This window comes from Falco biarmicus, chromosome 5 (assembly GCF_023638135.1).
Source record: "Falco biarmicus isolate bFalBia1 chromosome 5, bFalBia1.pri, whole genome shotgun sequence".
NCBI classification, from domain to species: Eukaryota; Metazoa; Chordata; class Aves; order Falconiformes; family Falconidae; genus Falco; species Falco biarmicus.
In genome coordinates this window covers 2,119,006-2,134,553 of record NC_079292.1, presented here as the reverse complement: position 1 = coordinate 2,134,553, position 15,548 = coordinate 2,119,006, and the positions used below count along the sequence as shown (strand labels likewise).

Sequence of the window (15,548 nt, the reverse complement as noted above, 5' to 3'; positions counted from 1 at the left end):
GGGCCATTCCTGGGCTGCCCCATGGCTGGAAGCCCAGGGGAGATCCCCATGAAAGACATTTCTGTCCTGATGCAGACTCCCGGCAGAAGCCCGTGTGCCCACTTGCCTGCTGTGTTTAACTTGGGGATTTATTGTGCATGTTGAAATGGGTCCTTGCTTCTTTTTGTGGCAAGGCTCACTGTTCATGCATGCAGGGACGGGGCCAGCACGCCACAGCCTTATGGCTGGACCCAAGTGATGCTGGGTTGGACCGGAGGCTATGGCCCAGGTAGCAGAACTGCAGGACTGCTTGCTCCAGAAGATAACCAAAATAATAAAACCGAAGTAAAGTTATATTTTTATATAACACAGTCAAAAGCTGAAGTCTGCTAAACTTCTAGATATTGTGATGTTTCTGTTGATTATATTCCTGTCCATGTCACCAAGTCACAGGAGATGAATGTTGCAAATCTGGAGTCTATATCAGATTCACAGGATGTGCTGTTTGCCACTTCTATAGGTGGATTTTTATCTGGAGGATATGCCCTTCAGCCAGTCTTCATCCTATGCTCACTCGTCAGGATGCAAAAAGCCTTTTCTAATTGGATTGCTACGGTGTATTTGTTGACAGTTCAGTTCTCAAATGGTGTAAATGGCCTGCAGCCTTCACATCAATCTGCTGTGCCTTTTCCTAAACCCAGGCAAAGAGTTTTATTGCATTACCCTCATCCTGATGTGCATAACCTAGCTACTGTTTAAAGTTTGAAAGTTTTCCCAGTCATGTATGAAGCCACCCTCGCCCCCACCCCGAGATGCTGCACGTGGGATGATCTTTGATTCAGCTGAACTGCTGCAAGTGCCGGGGGTTCAGATGCCTCTTCTGGAGCCTTGCGTCTTATCCTCCTTGCCCGTGGAAATACTTACACTGATCAAAGTCCTTTGCTGTCATGTGGAAACCTAGCTACAGACTTAATGTTGTGTTTGTTCTTTTTAATTAGTTTTAGAACAGTTGGACAAGACTTCTGTTCTTACCGAGTGCTTCCGCAATGGAGGTGCGGTGAGTGCTTTGTAAAAGCAAGCCGCAGATCACACAGAATGTCATCACTTAGCCCTCGCTTCAGAAGCTACCTTAGTAATTAATCTCCAGTATACTTATGAATTCAGCTCTTCCAAACAGTTCAGGATCTAAGAAATCCTCCATACTGATTCCAGCTTACCTTCTTTTGTTTCTCCTGAAGACAGCTGTGTGGCTGGCCTGTTCTTCTCTTCATTTAGCCACTCCCCTCATTTGTCACCTGCAGAGTTTATCACTGATGATTTTGCACTTTCTCTCCCATCGTTGATAACTTCAGGTAGCACGTAGCTAAAATACAATACCCAGAGAACTTGGCCGATAACCTGTTTGAAGATGGTTCCATGCATACAATTACATTTTTACACCTACTCGCTATTAATGCCATCGATGTCTGTTAGAGTACGGCACAATATGGAGAGGAGGTAGGTTCTTATTGCAGGCTCTATGGTGGGTGTCAGGTCAGGGAGCTCGCAGACGTGAGATGCCTGCAAGCACACGCCGTGGCATGACGGTGTTACAGCTGCCCCAGCTCTTCTACAATGTAGGTGTTTTAACATCAAGCCCTTATGGCCAGATACGGTTGGGGTTGGAGATCATCTAGTCCAGCCCTCCTGCCACCGCTAACATTGGCTTCAGTCTCTTTTGTGAAAAGTCAAATCTCATTAAATCCCTGATGTGAAAATAACACATTTGACCCTGAAGCCATGCCAAGCTAAGCTCATGTTTGCTGTCAGGCAGCTAACTTTACATAAGCAAGGCAAATTGCTAACCTGGTGTGGGTACCTGCCTGCCTCTGGCACCTGACCTCTCCTTCCCACCTCCTGGCAAGAAAGCATCCTCTGAGGATGAGCTTATCGGTTAGCCGTGGTCAGTGGGAGAGAGACACGTACCGAGCACCTCAGCCTTCCTATTGGCATTCTGGTTAACAGTGGACTGGTCTAAGTTTAGGGTTCCCTTTGTTCTAGCATACGTGAAATCTCTTGTGTCTTTAACCTCCTATACATATATTTCTTTTTGAATGATCTTGCTCTGTCAGCTTTCAGCAGTTTTTAGGCTCTTGACTTGTACTCCTGGTTTTATATTGATGGGATTTCTGTTACCACACCTAAATGGGAGTTGCAATTCTCCCAGGCTTTTTAAAAACCTTTGTTACAATGCATTTGCTTATCTTCATTGGTATAACTAAAAAAAGTTGAAAGTGGAGCGTAATTATACAAAGTGGAGCTATTTGATATTATAATTTTACAGGTATGTGTAAAACACCTCCTCACTGACGTAGCTGAATTCCCACACACTACCATAATTGTGAACTTATATATGCATTGTAGAACATTGATCTGAGAGAAACTACACACAGAGGTTTGTTTTAATTAAAATATTTTAAGTAGCAGTTTATTAAACAACAGCCAACTTCTCTGTGACCATAGTTTACAATTGTGTTTTTATTACTTGAGCCAAGTTGAGCCTTGTGTAACTTAAGACTTGGGGGGGGGGGATTCTCATAGTTTAGTGTCAGAAAGGTTAGCTGAATGAAATTTTAAGCCACACAAATGCATTCTAATACACCCAAACATACACTTGCTAAGTGTCAAAATAGCCTATATATTAGACTATATAAAGTGGGGGGTTTGTCAATGACTAGGTGTCTTCATTGTTTTTTTCCTCACTGAAAACAAATCAAATGGAGAAAAAGGAGAAGAGAAAGGAGGAGAAAAAGCCCAGCAGCTTGCCTTGAAGTTTTTTGTAGGGAAGATAAAATCATAATGAGATACTGTTTTTTTCCAATATGCCTCCTGTTCTGGAAAGCCCCTCACAATGTTCACAGCAGATCAGAGGTGAAGGCTAAAAAAAAAAAGAAATTCCAGGAAGGCTGGAATTAAATATTCTAAAACAAAAAAGAAATCTAACTTTCAAGGAACAAGGTAACAGGACTATTTTTCTCCTGGCTGTAAATTCAAAACTGGGAAGCCCCCTTACAATTCAGTAAGTCTGAATTATGAAGAACATATTGGGCTTCTATACGTATTTGTAATTCCCAAGTTATAAGTTTTTATATTCATCTGTAGATAAACAACAGGAAAGTGGCAGGAAGGATAGTTGGATGCAGAGATGAAGGTATCAGGATAGTGTCCTGTTAGGGAGGAAAAAATTGTAAAGCAGTTTCTTGTGTGTCTGTTCTTTATGTTATGATGATTGAAAGTTTCGACAGTTAGCACCAGACCGAGGCATTTGGCCTTGAACATCAAGATAATTATAGTTCTGCAATACAGTTGTGCAGAGCATGGTGGGAACCACAACCTCATTGTGGTTGCAAATGCTCTTTTGTTTAGAGCATCATGGTTCAGTGCCTGCATCCCAGCCCCTGCTCCTCCTGGGGCAGGTTTTGTTCTGCGACCCGCAGTGTACGGTGCCCCCGAATCACAGCTTCCCAAGCAGCCGTCAGCCTGAATTTTCAGTTTCTAAAAATCGAGATGAAGATAGTTTACTGCAGGCTGTCTCTCAGATTCTCCATAGCAAAGCATATGAGAGCTATTACATAGCATTTTTCAATATAATAATTAAATAACATATTTTAATTAGATGGGACCACCCAGCTTCCAGGGGTCAGCACACTGATGTGCATATTGTAAGGAACATTATTATGAAGATGAGTGTCTTGTATTAATAATCAAACACAATCTAGATGACACTATAATTATTAACTCTTAACAAGACAGTCATCATTTAAAGTGACTTTAAAATAAAAACATATTTTACAAAAAGGCTGAATTTTAATTGGCTAAACTGTTGTAAGAAGAGTTAAATACAAGCTGTGGAAGCTGGCTGGATTAATTTTTTATGAGTCTATTTAAATATGTTTTTGTAAAGTAACTTTTGAATTTCTACCTATTCTGTAGGTTGATTTAGAGATTTTCTGTGCAAGATGTGTGTGACATTACAAGGCCCTTTTCAGCAGTCATTAAGAAAAAGACAGCTTCCTTGATTAAGTTGCTTTTTGTTTTCAGTTTGTGTTCCTGACCTCTGTATGAAATATTTTTGAGGCTACCAAAACATAAGATTATGGGATTATCTTTTTAACCCTAATCCTTTTAATTTGACAAGCAAAAGGGCATTTCTGATTTTTTTCAAAATTTGCCTTCAGTGTATAACAACAAAAATTTGATGAGCATCGGATTGGTTTTGCCAGTTCTATCTACTCTGTCAAGTAAAATCTCTGAACTCCTACAATCTGCAATAAAGACAGTTATACAGTGCTTCTAACTTTCTTATAACCTAATACTTCTCACATAAAATGAAAATATAAAGCTCTGAAATCCTAGCCTCCTAAGGTGTAATTACAATAGTAGATTTACTTTAAGCATGTTTTTCAGTTGCTTTGTTAATATTTTATGGCTGCTCTTCAATTATTCTCACTAACTGGCCATTACCTTCTTTCCACCAGAGCTTCTGGGACCACCTAGGACATTAAGGGGCATCATTTGATTTGAGGTCTGCCTGTTTCTAAATGCCATCATTTTTAGTGTAGCATTGGATTACACAGAAGATGTGAGAGAGATTTTCCTGTGAAAAGTTCTAATTTATGGAAAACACAAATGCAGGCTCTCCCCAGTCTTCCTTTAATAGAGGTGTGCAGGGTTAGCTGCTTCTGCAGTTAATCCCAGCAGGCTGCTGGGGACCAGGGCAGATGGTTTCTTCTGTGCTTTGTCTCTTGTTTTGAGCCAAAACATCAAGCCTGTAACTGCTACATGGAGAAAATGAAACCGGATCTTAGCGGAATAGGGGTTGGACTCTGCTAAAGAAAACAGTAATGTTTGCCGTCGGAAGGGAGACCCTGATCTCCTTGTCCACATACTCCTGAGCCCTTTTCTTTCTTCCTCTCTTTCTGAGGTCAGTTATTTGCAGATACGTTCCCTTTTTCAACTGCTTTGAGGTACTAACTTGCTCAAAAATAAGTGCTAGATATTTCCCCTTTCCTACCAGTTTGGGAACTGGGAGTTGCAGCCCTTTGGTGTCCCCTGTGGAAAGCAGCTTAGGGAAACCAGACTGAAAGTGAGTGGGAAACCTGATGGTGCCTGAAAGCATGTCTGGTTTTCCAACTCAGTTCCTGTTGATAAAAGATGTTATTGCACACACGCCCCTGGCACAGCCACCATGCCTTGCTTGCTTTCCCCATTCATGTAAATAGTTTAATATATTTTGAAAAGCCCAGTGTGAGGTCAAAATGGCCTGTGGAACAAACAGCCTTGGGGAATTAACAGTGCCAGCGGTGGCGTTTGGTGCCCAGTAAAAACTGTAACTGTGTGTGATGAAATAATCTTTTTTTGTCACCTGAGCCGAGGCACGCCGAGTCTGAGTGCCCTTTTGCTTTCTCACTGCTGCCAATGGAGGGTGGTGAGAACTAGGCATGGCAGCTGGTTCCCATGCTGAAGTACCTGCAGGTGCGCAGGGATGCAAATACAGACCAGACTGCAAAGGCTGTCCCAAAGGGAATGTGTCCTACAAGCCCTGGTGGCTGCTCCAGCCTTCGGTTCCCTCCATGTGCCCCTCCTCAAGTAATGCTCCTGGAGATGAAATGAAGGGCATAGAGAGCAGAGAAAACAAAATACAATATCAGATGTATATATAGTAGAGGCAGAGGATGGTTGTTTCTCTTCAAAATAAATGGAGGGGGGGACATTCCTCTGTAAATGAATATGTTATGCAGAGGTGTGTTTTGTTCTTACACCTCCAGCTTTCTCATTGGTTTTAAGGTGGGATTTGAGATTTATTCCAAGACATAATGCAAACTGCAGACACAATGACATAATCTAATTTGAGTTTTATCTTTGACATCTACAGTAATGTTTTCCCCCTGCTAAATACTTCCAAAGATAAAGCTTAGGCTTTTGAAAGGCACTGCTTCATCACCATATCTTACCCCAAATCAGTGCAATTTGCATTATGGTAAATTGTCTTACATGTAAATCTGCCACAGAGCTCAACATAGAATAGACATTTTGGTGCATTTCTTTTCTCTCTTGTGTAGGTTTGCGCTGTCTATAGCCCTGGGTGACAAACAGAATGTAAAAAGGTCTCTAAAGCTTTACTTACAGGTCTAATGCAAAGGGAGATGACACCTTGTGAGGGCACTGTGCATTAGAACAAATGGATCAGTAATTTACAGAGCTGAGAGACAGTTGTAAAATCAGCCGAGAGTAAAGACTAAGACATTAAGAAATTACGTATTGGACTCCACAGAGCAAAACCTGTTGTTAGATAGCTGCAGCAGGCTGAAGGCACGAATGCTTTCTTTCTCATTCCCCCTCCCCCCCCCCTATCTAAAATACTCAAGAAAAGTGCTTTTCTTCAGCATTTCCTCAGAAGCCTGGGGACGATTATGACCGGTGGCATGGGAGCAGGTGGCAGGGAGAAGCCAGGCACATTGTGTGCTGCTCTGGCCACCTGCCTGAGCCAGGAGAGCAGTGCCCAGGCTTCATGCAGAGATGGCTCTGCATGCCTTTGCCATTGAGCACGCACCCCAGCTCTTCAAAACAACACACTAGGGCTTTTCTGGAGGTATTGGCAGTAATCCGTGGGCTGTAAAATCCCAGATTATCTCTTTTCTCTCCCAAACCATAAGGTGGACTTTAAAATGGAGTGTTTTCTTAAGTGGAAAATGTTGTATTGTGGTGTCTGGCTCCTTGCTCATCAGGGTGAAATAGGGAAAAAAGTCACAATACTTTTGATAAGTGTTGGTAGTGCCTCTGGCTCTTGCACTACTTCTGGCCTCGTTGCTGGAAGGTGAAGGGCAGGTTATCTGGTGTAGACAGAGTGGAAGCTTAATGACTGAGAATTTTTAATCCTCAACAAATATATGAGGAAGAGAGCACAGATATTGAAGACTCAGTCACAACTTTTGTCTGTGCTCTGCTCCTGCCAGCACTGGTAGAAGTTACACAGGAGAACAAGGTCCAGTGACCATTCAAATCGAGCATATATCATCTTGAGAACATGCTCATAATTTCTGGAATCCACAGACTAATTAATTTCTCCAACAGATGTGCCCCAAATATCACTAATCCTCCTCAGTATTGTTTCTTTTTTTTTTCCCCAATTATTCCTTCTCATTTAAATGCAAAACCAGAGAAAAACACAAATCCCAAATCATCCATCCATCCATCCATCCATCCACCCATCCATCCCTGCAGGGTATCTTTTGTTCTGCTTTGTTTTGTGACCAGGGAAGGGGAGGAGGCCAGGAGAGGAGGAACATCTTCGCTCAAGCTGGTGCTGCACATAGGATCCTGGGCCTGATTTTGGACTGGCGAGGGGCCAGGTACCATTTCAGTGGCTGCTCTGCATGTGCAGTGCATCAGCAAGCACAGCTCGAAGCAGCTTGAGAGATGGAGACTTGAGCTCACCCTGCTCTTGCTTTTGTAAAATACAGTTTAGCTTAGTTGCTAGTGGGGAAAGATCAGGAGGTGGGACGGGGTCCTGGCCTCTCACTTGCCTGTTTGGCCAGGGGAGTTTTTCATTGTGGTCCTTCTACCCCCAGGAGCTTGCAGGACCCTGGAGCAGCTGAAGTGCAGATGCTGTACCCAAGCATCAAGTCGTATCTTGCTGTTGGGGATGGAGTGGGAATGGGAGCTCCCTCAGAGCAGCTGTTTTCGGTCATGTGTTCTGGGCTGGAATTTGACCACTAAGATCTCTCACACACTTTGGGGCCAGCAGGTACCACCCGCAGCTTCAGAGGCAAATAAAATAAAAACCCTAAGTAACATAAATTATTTCACAGCATCTCGTGATTAAAGATCTCATGTCCTTTTTTTTAGCCCAGTCTCATGATTTTTTGGAAATCTTATTTGTGAGTTATCAGGGATGCCCGGAAGGAACTTTATGGGAGAAGGCAGAGGGAAGGGAGAAGGGTGACGGTGAAGTAGAGGGATGATACATATAGCTGAGAGAGCACTGGTAATTCTGCATCCTCTCTTCCCACCAGCTCAGAGCTTAGTGCTTATGCCCACAGAAAAATTAAACCAGATCAGAGATAAAACAGTGATTTCCTGAGTATCTTATTATAGCATCATTTTCCACCTATCACCTCAGAGAGCTACTTGGCAAGCTATATATATATATATATGTATATATATGTATATATATGTAGTGTGAAAGGAATGTTTTTGCTGTTATTTTGCTTAGTGGTTTAAGTTCAGGTTTCTCCCTTGCAAATACATCTTGTTTAATCTGGAACAGTTACCAACTTAATTTACAGAGGACAGTTGTCATTATGACTCAGTGGGATTTAGTCCTAAAACAGTGCGAGTGTATTGCATGGTGTTTGTCTATGTTTATGTATGTATTTATGTATTATTTTACTTTAGCCTGTTTGTCATAATATGCCTTTATAGTGCAGAAAGCAGCAAAGGGAGCACAAAGCAAAGGGGAGGAGGGAGACCCCAAAGTGAACTTTAAGCTGGTGTGTTTCTCCCTGTGAGAGGGTTGGAGCTAATTTTAATTTTCCTAGATCAGCCCCAATTCTAAAAACATAGATGAGTAGGGAAAAGGAAAGACCAAAGTATGTTTTCAAATCGGAACATTTAGTAGCAGCGTAATACAGAAACCTCACAAAGTGAAGACCGTCAGTGCTGAGTCTAATGAGTGCATTTGCGTGGCCTCTGAAATGGCGGTAGGGGTTTGGCCATTGATTTCTAAGGGACCCAGATTGTACCTCTGCTCTTCAAGTAACGCTTTTGAGTCATCTGCATAAAATGGTACATGACTATAGTCACCCCCTAACTCACCATACTCACCGGTACACCAATGGCTTCTAACTTCTATTTGATCTAGCTTCTCCTTCATTCAGAATGACTTGGTTACTTTTTCTGGGTAACTGCTCTCTAACTTCTCTTACAAAACTAGCAGGTTTTTGTTTCCTTGTTTGTGTAGTGTTTTATTGGTAGTGGCATTTGCTGGGGGGTAAGGCTGGCTTCTCCCAGTAGGTTCTAAGGATAGGCTCATGCACCGCAGAGCCACTGAAGTAATGAACTTTCCTTTATGGGCAAAATCCAGTATTCATTTTTATTTCTTCACTTGAGCCTGTGTTTCAGGCAAATTTTCCTACAGTATATCCATGTACAGTCCGTGGAGAGAGGTGAATATTTACTGAAGGTGTTGATCCAGTTCACTGAAGTCAGGCGTGAGCCACTACACTCACACTTGAGCTATCTAAAATGGCTTAAAGCTGTATTTCCATAACAGTTAAACCTTTCTAAGACCATTCCTTCATTCTTATTCCTGGGTGCATGGTCCTGCCTCTTTCCCTTGTGCCTGCTGTGCTATTCATCCCATCAATCCTAGGAGGGACCTAATCAGAAGATCACTAACCCTACAATAAAGAAATGAATGGTGTTTTGCCATCTTAGCTCCACAAATTAGTCAACTGCAGGATTACATGAATGCCAACACAAGGGAGGGGGAGGAAAATGCAACACATTAGGGGAAAGGAGGGGACTATGGTAACTCCCACTCAGCCTAAACTATGGTGAAAACACCCCTACAGTGGGTGTGTTGGATCCCAACCTCTTTATCTCTTGTCCCCATAGAGACTTCCAGGCTGATTCTGCAGCTAATTTGTTTTTAACGACATTATTACTTAGTGCACTGATTGCTTTAGTGCTGATTGTCATTTAAGGTTTGTAGCGGTTTAGTTATCAGAGGAAAAGGACTGATTTTCCCATAATGTGAAATAAATTTTTAATGATAGTTGGTTCTTTATTAGGGCAAGAGGTCAATAGGTATTCTTTGAAGAATTTAGTTGTCCTATTTGTTGTTTCTTCCTTCCACTTTAAAGTACATCATTTGGGGGTGACTGCTCAAATCAGCTTCTCAAAATGCTTTCTATTCCACTGAAACAACAACAAACATGGAGAATATTAATATGTATCTAGAACAAATGGCAGGATGGAGGAAAGAGGAGAAGAATCAGTTCAAACAATTACAGATACTGTGTGAAAAATTAACATGTGTCTAGGGAAGCTGGAAAAAAAAGAAACAAGAACATCAGTGCAGGTCCTCTGCTTCATGTGAATATATATTTAATGTAGTGTATCAGTTGAAAACAATCAGAGAATAGTACAAATTTTTGAGGACTAGTCCCTAAACAGGAATATTGTGGAAACACATTGCAATAAACTGAAAAGTAGAGTAATTCTGTATTTATTCCAATGCCGTCATGTTTCCAGCAAGCTTTCCAGCATTATACACTGTGTGGTGGTGTAAGGTCAAGCAATTCACCAGCAATATCACAGGCAGATTTCTGCAAAGACTGCCTCATTGACGCACACCAGTGTGTTGTTTGAAACCCATAATGTTCAGCTGACGAGGTATTTGCAGTTGTGAGATTATTTTTTCACTTTTCAGATAGCTTATTTTTATTTCTTTTCACTTTTTATCATCATTTATTGTTTATTCATTAACTACTTCCATTACTTTGCTTGGAATAGGACAAAGACCAGATCTTTTGCTTTGCCTGTTCTTGTTACATTACACCTGATACTGTGGTGTCCTCACTTACATAAAGTTAATAAGGGAAATTTTGTGACTGACATCTTTGTAAAGTTGGTCCTAAAATTGAAGAAGAGATGTATTAAAGACAGGATGGCTGCGACTAGGATGCAGTGTCAAAAGCAACTATCACATTGTGTTCTCAAGGGCTTTAAAACTGGGAAACACTACGTAAAGGGCTGCATAAAAGCCACAGGACTGATAACTTTAAGAGTCATCAATATTAATTGAGAGCCTGTAGGATCAGCTACTGTCCCGTAACAGTAAGCTATTTGCGAGCTGGGGCCAGAATTTTTTCAGAGCCCCGCAATCTGCTGACAGATAGCAGGCAGCCGTGGCCCGTGTTATCTGGCAGTGCATGCTTTAGATTTAGCAGCTGGAGGGACTAAGCTTCACATCTCCTGCTTGGATTTCACAGAGTTGTGATATGCAAGTAGGTTTTTAAATGATCCCTAAAATGTTGGCCAGTGTGAAAGATTAAATCGTGTTGGCTAAGGATGTGCTGTGAGGAGCGAAGGGCAGTTTCATGGGCTGGGTGAGGGGGTGAGCCATGCCAGCATCGCAGACCAGCCCCAGGCTGTGTGCGGCGGCTCTCTGGGCTTATCACCCGAGCCCCTCCAGACCCTTACTACACAGCAGCTCTCCCTCCTTCTGTACTATTTTTTTCCCCACCGGACTGCAAGACATCTGCTCTGACAGCACGTCCCAGCCCTCCAACCTTCAGCTGCAAGCAGGCACACAGGCTTTTCATCCCAAAAGATGTCGAATGCAGATCCCTTCCTTTTCAGCTCCTCAAAAAGCTGAGGAGAAAAAAAAGCTTAGGGCCTTCTGCCTCCGGCTCCAGCCAGCAACCTGCTTGTCCTTCAAGTCCACGTGGGATTTGATTCAAGTTTTGAGGATGCTTTTCAGACCGTGTCTCAAAGCTCCTGCAGGGCAGTGCTGTGGGACACCCGTGTGTTCTGGATGAGGTGGCCACCCTTGGAAGTGGCAGACCCAATAGCGACACAAAGGTGTGTTCTGTTGCCAATCCTGATCAAAGCAGTGCTTCGAATACTTGCTCAGATGGCTACTCCACATAGCCAAAAGTTCCCCGTTTCTAAATAAATCCAGGCACTTTTGGAAAAAAGGGTAATTAAAAATTTATCACATTTCTTGGTAGACCTTGAAGCACAGTGAAGTCCTGGAGTTACTGTAGAGATTTCAAAACTGCTATTTTAATATATTTTATTATATATATAATATACATAAAATATGAAAATTCAACATCAAAGAATATGCATCAAATGCAGTTCTCATTTACATTACAAACTAAAGAGTATTCAGAGTAGTTTTGGTAACTGGGACATCAATGATGAATGGATATAAGACAAAAGATCTTATTTAAGGTTGAACTGGGTTCTTTTAAATTACTTCTTTACGCATCATAATGAAAAACAGTAATAAACACAATTCAAGAGAACTTATCTGTAAGCTTTCTTTTCTCCTAAATAGTTTTATGCCCGTATAGGTATCTAAAATGGTCTGTACATCCTTGTTATAGCACAGAATTAATACAGAATCATCAACGACTTCCAGCTTAGGCTTTTATATTTTGCCTCCATATTGCCATGGCATTTCCACAGCACGCTACAATGCCAGGAATCTCTCCTTTTACCTTGCTCCTTTTTCTCCCTGTGTATTCAGGCCTGTGTGTTATTTGCTTTTGCCAAATATATCATTGTTTTCAGAAAGCCGTGAAGATTTACATTCCTCTCTGAGTTGGAGAGTTATTTCACAAAATACGCTGCTACTTTTTTGAAGCAACAAACCTGTATTTAGTCTTTCTATACGATTGTGGTTTTCCATTTTTTTGAGTTTCGGTACACAAGATGCGTGTGTTAAGGGGGATTGGCTGTGCTCATGCAGTGAACTGTTAAGAAGCACTTTCTGTAGCGTCCTCTTAGAGCATCTGGTGTGTGTGTGCACTTTGTTTGGCATATCCAATACACTGAGGGAATTTTGTGTCTTGGATGATATACACAATTTCTCCCAAAAGAAGCACATTGTAGAGCATTTTAAAGTGTTAAAGGAAGATGTATTCACATAGTCTTGCCTGATACTCACAGATGATAAATGGAAACAGGAAGATATTCATCAAGCGGTTTTCACAGCGTTTCATTTTAATATGTCAAAAGTGAGAATATAGGAACATCAGTGCTGAATCACAAAAGCTCTTAAGCACAGGCTTGAGGCTGAACTCTTGGCTATATGGCTATATTACCTCCAAGGTTTTGGATTGCACTCCCTCTAGGATGATGGGAAAGATTTATTTTGTAAACTCTGAGAATTATTATTATAGAGACATGAGTTCAGCTCCCCTGGCTTTGAGTTTACATCCTTTTTAAATATACTGAAACACCCCAGTATATTGTTTACCAGGATATACCCACAAATGCACCCCTCAGGAGACAGTTGTACAATGGCTCTGCTCATGGTGGGGAGCATGGAGCAGGACCGGAGGTCCGTCCTCCAGAGCTGAGCCCACCTGATGGGGTGTACATTTGGCTGTCTGCATGATCATGGCACTCCTTGTATTTGTGCCTACGTTTTGCTGGCATACATCATACCTGCCTGAAAGGCATGTGGTGGTGATGCGAGAGGAAAAAGGCAGCAAAGCTGGAGGGCCAGAATGGTCAGATTGTCTACCTCACCTTGTCTCAGAGATGGCTGCCCTTGGGGCAGTGGCTAAACCAGCTGCAAACCATTCCAGTTTACAGCCTGGCATAGACAAGAGGTGCAGATCCAGGTCTGGATGTGGCAGTACGGCTGGCTGCAGCCTGCCCCCCAGTGCAGGCCACTTCGGCGTGGGAACCTGGGGGAGCAGGGCTGCAGGGGCAGTGACTGCAGCAAAACTTTCCGTTTTAATTTCCCTTTATTTGTGAGTCACTGCCCACAGCTCCTGCTGCTTTTACTTTCCTCCAGGAATGCATTTGCACAGTTTTAACTGTGCTTGCATTAATGTAATTGTGTAATCTGGTAGCAAGTAATCATGCAAATACCAAACTGTTGGAAATGTCTTCCTTCAGCTGGCTGTGTTGAGCAGTTTTGCTCTACATTTATTTGTCAGACATTGTTACTGGGTAAAATTCAACTATATATGCAATCTTCAATTTCTCTGAACGGTTTTACTTGCAGGATTTGAACATGCTTTGTAACTTAGGAAGACACATGCTGAAACATAAGTGTTAACTAATTAACTCAAATAGTTTAATTTTCTGTACAATGTTTAATTCAGCAGCTGCTTTTGTCCCAGATGCAGCTGATTTATTAAAGGAGAATATCCTCTGTACATTACTTTTTTTAAATTGTCATTCACTCTCAGATTTTGGGCAAGTGCATGAAAAAATATGGTGTACATACAAAGCAAGACACCTGATTCTTTAGTGTTGCATTTAGCACATCTTAATACAGACTTCAGAGTTGGATAAAGAAGAAGTATTTAGGGAGAAAAACAGTTTTAGCAAGTGGCACGCAGAATCCATAACTTCTGTGGAGGGTTACTGCACCCATCTCTGAAAGGTTCAGAAAATGGCTGTCACCTGCAGGATGCATCCATGGGAAAAGGTGGAAGCAACACATACGTCATTAGCACCCTGCTTATTCTATGAACACTTCACAAGTACTGTCGTGAGCTCAGCCGTGCCCTGCCACCGCCATGGGCAGCAAAGCCAAATTTTGACCAAGGCAAAATGCAAACACTTACCTGTTTGTCTGTTCATGCAATCTGCAACCCATAGTGAAACACCGGAACAATTTACATGTATTTTGGTGGACAGGGAGCATACAAATTTTTAATTGGTAGTGTTGCCTACTCTCATATATATATATATATATATATATATAAAATACTCCATATAGATGTCTGTCATCAGCTTTGTATTTATTACTGGGTCTGGAAGCGGCCAAGGAATCTGAAAACCCAGGCTAACGCGGTTGGATATTTGCAAGAGGATTGCTCAGCAAATCATGTCCCACACACCCCTGAAAATTCAGACCTGAAAGGTGATGCAGCATGCTTACCCCCCCGCAGTTACAGGCGGGTGCCTCAGTTGCGGAGGAGGTCAGGTGCAGAAGTTGGGAAGCAGCTTAACCTTTAGCAGAAACACTTGGGCAGCTGAGTGTCACAGCTTGCTGCTGGGGTGAGGTGTCGCCTTCCCTGACGTCTGCTTCTCCCCTTGCAGGAGAGTACTGTGAGGTGAACGCGCGCTCCGGTCGCTGCGCTCCAGGGGTGTGTAAGAACGGAGGAACGTGCGTGAACCTGCTGATCGGGGGCTTCAAGTGCGAGTGCCCCCCGGGCGAATACGAGCGGCCGTACTGCGAGATGACCACCAGGAGCTTCCCCCCGCAATCCTTCATCACCTTCAAGGGGCTGCGGCAGCGCTTCCACTTCACCATCTCCCTCATGTAAGTCCTGGTGGGGAAAGGCTCTGTGGCTGGTGGCCTCTCCGCTTCAGCTTGGGGGGTGTTTGTTAAATACTGTCACCAACCACATCAATCTATGTGTAGGAGCCACTTGGCACATTTCTGACTGTCTCCTGCGAGTGGGGTGCAGTCATGTTGTTTGAAAGCATTTGATTTTCTGCCCTGATGAGGATGCTGCCGAGTTGCTGACTCCTGACCTTCCTCCGCTGCAGCGTGGGGCGATGGCAGGGGAGAGGGGACACCAGGACCTCTCTGGCCACCTCTCAGCAGCCCTCAGCTGGAGAGGTGCGAGGTGGGGTGGTGGGTTTGCCACTTTTTCTAGTTGGGCCTGTGCCCTCCTGCCTCCGAGGCTGGCTGCAGAGCATTCATGCCGCTTGTCCGGGAGTGCTCCTCCCCTCTCCTGTTTCCCAGCCTGTGAGGGGATCCAGGCTCGCCAGGACATGGCCGAGCACAGGCTGGGCCTCCTCAGGTCCTTGCTCTCCGTCGGTTC

At 43.0% G+C, this 15,548-nt stretch overlaps 1 protein-coding gene across 6 annotated transcripts in view; it reads left to right on the top strand.

Annotated features, from left to right (window-relative positions):
- Positions 1-15,548, top strand: part of CELSR1 (cadherin EGF LAG seven-pass G-type receptor 1) — a 176,637-nt gene that overhangs the window by 77,219 nt on the left and 83,870 nt on the right. For all 6 annotated transcript variants that reach the window (XM_056339969.1, XM_056339968.1, XM_056339967.1 and 3 more), the window contains exon 3: positions 14,818-15,040. In XM_056339969.1, the coding sequence (XP_056195944.1) occupies positions 14,818-15,040 (223 nt within the window). The remainder of the gene's footprint in view (positions 1-14,817; positions 15,041-15,548) is intronic.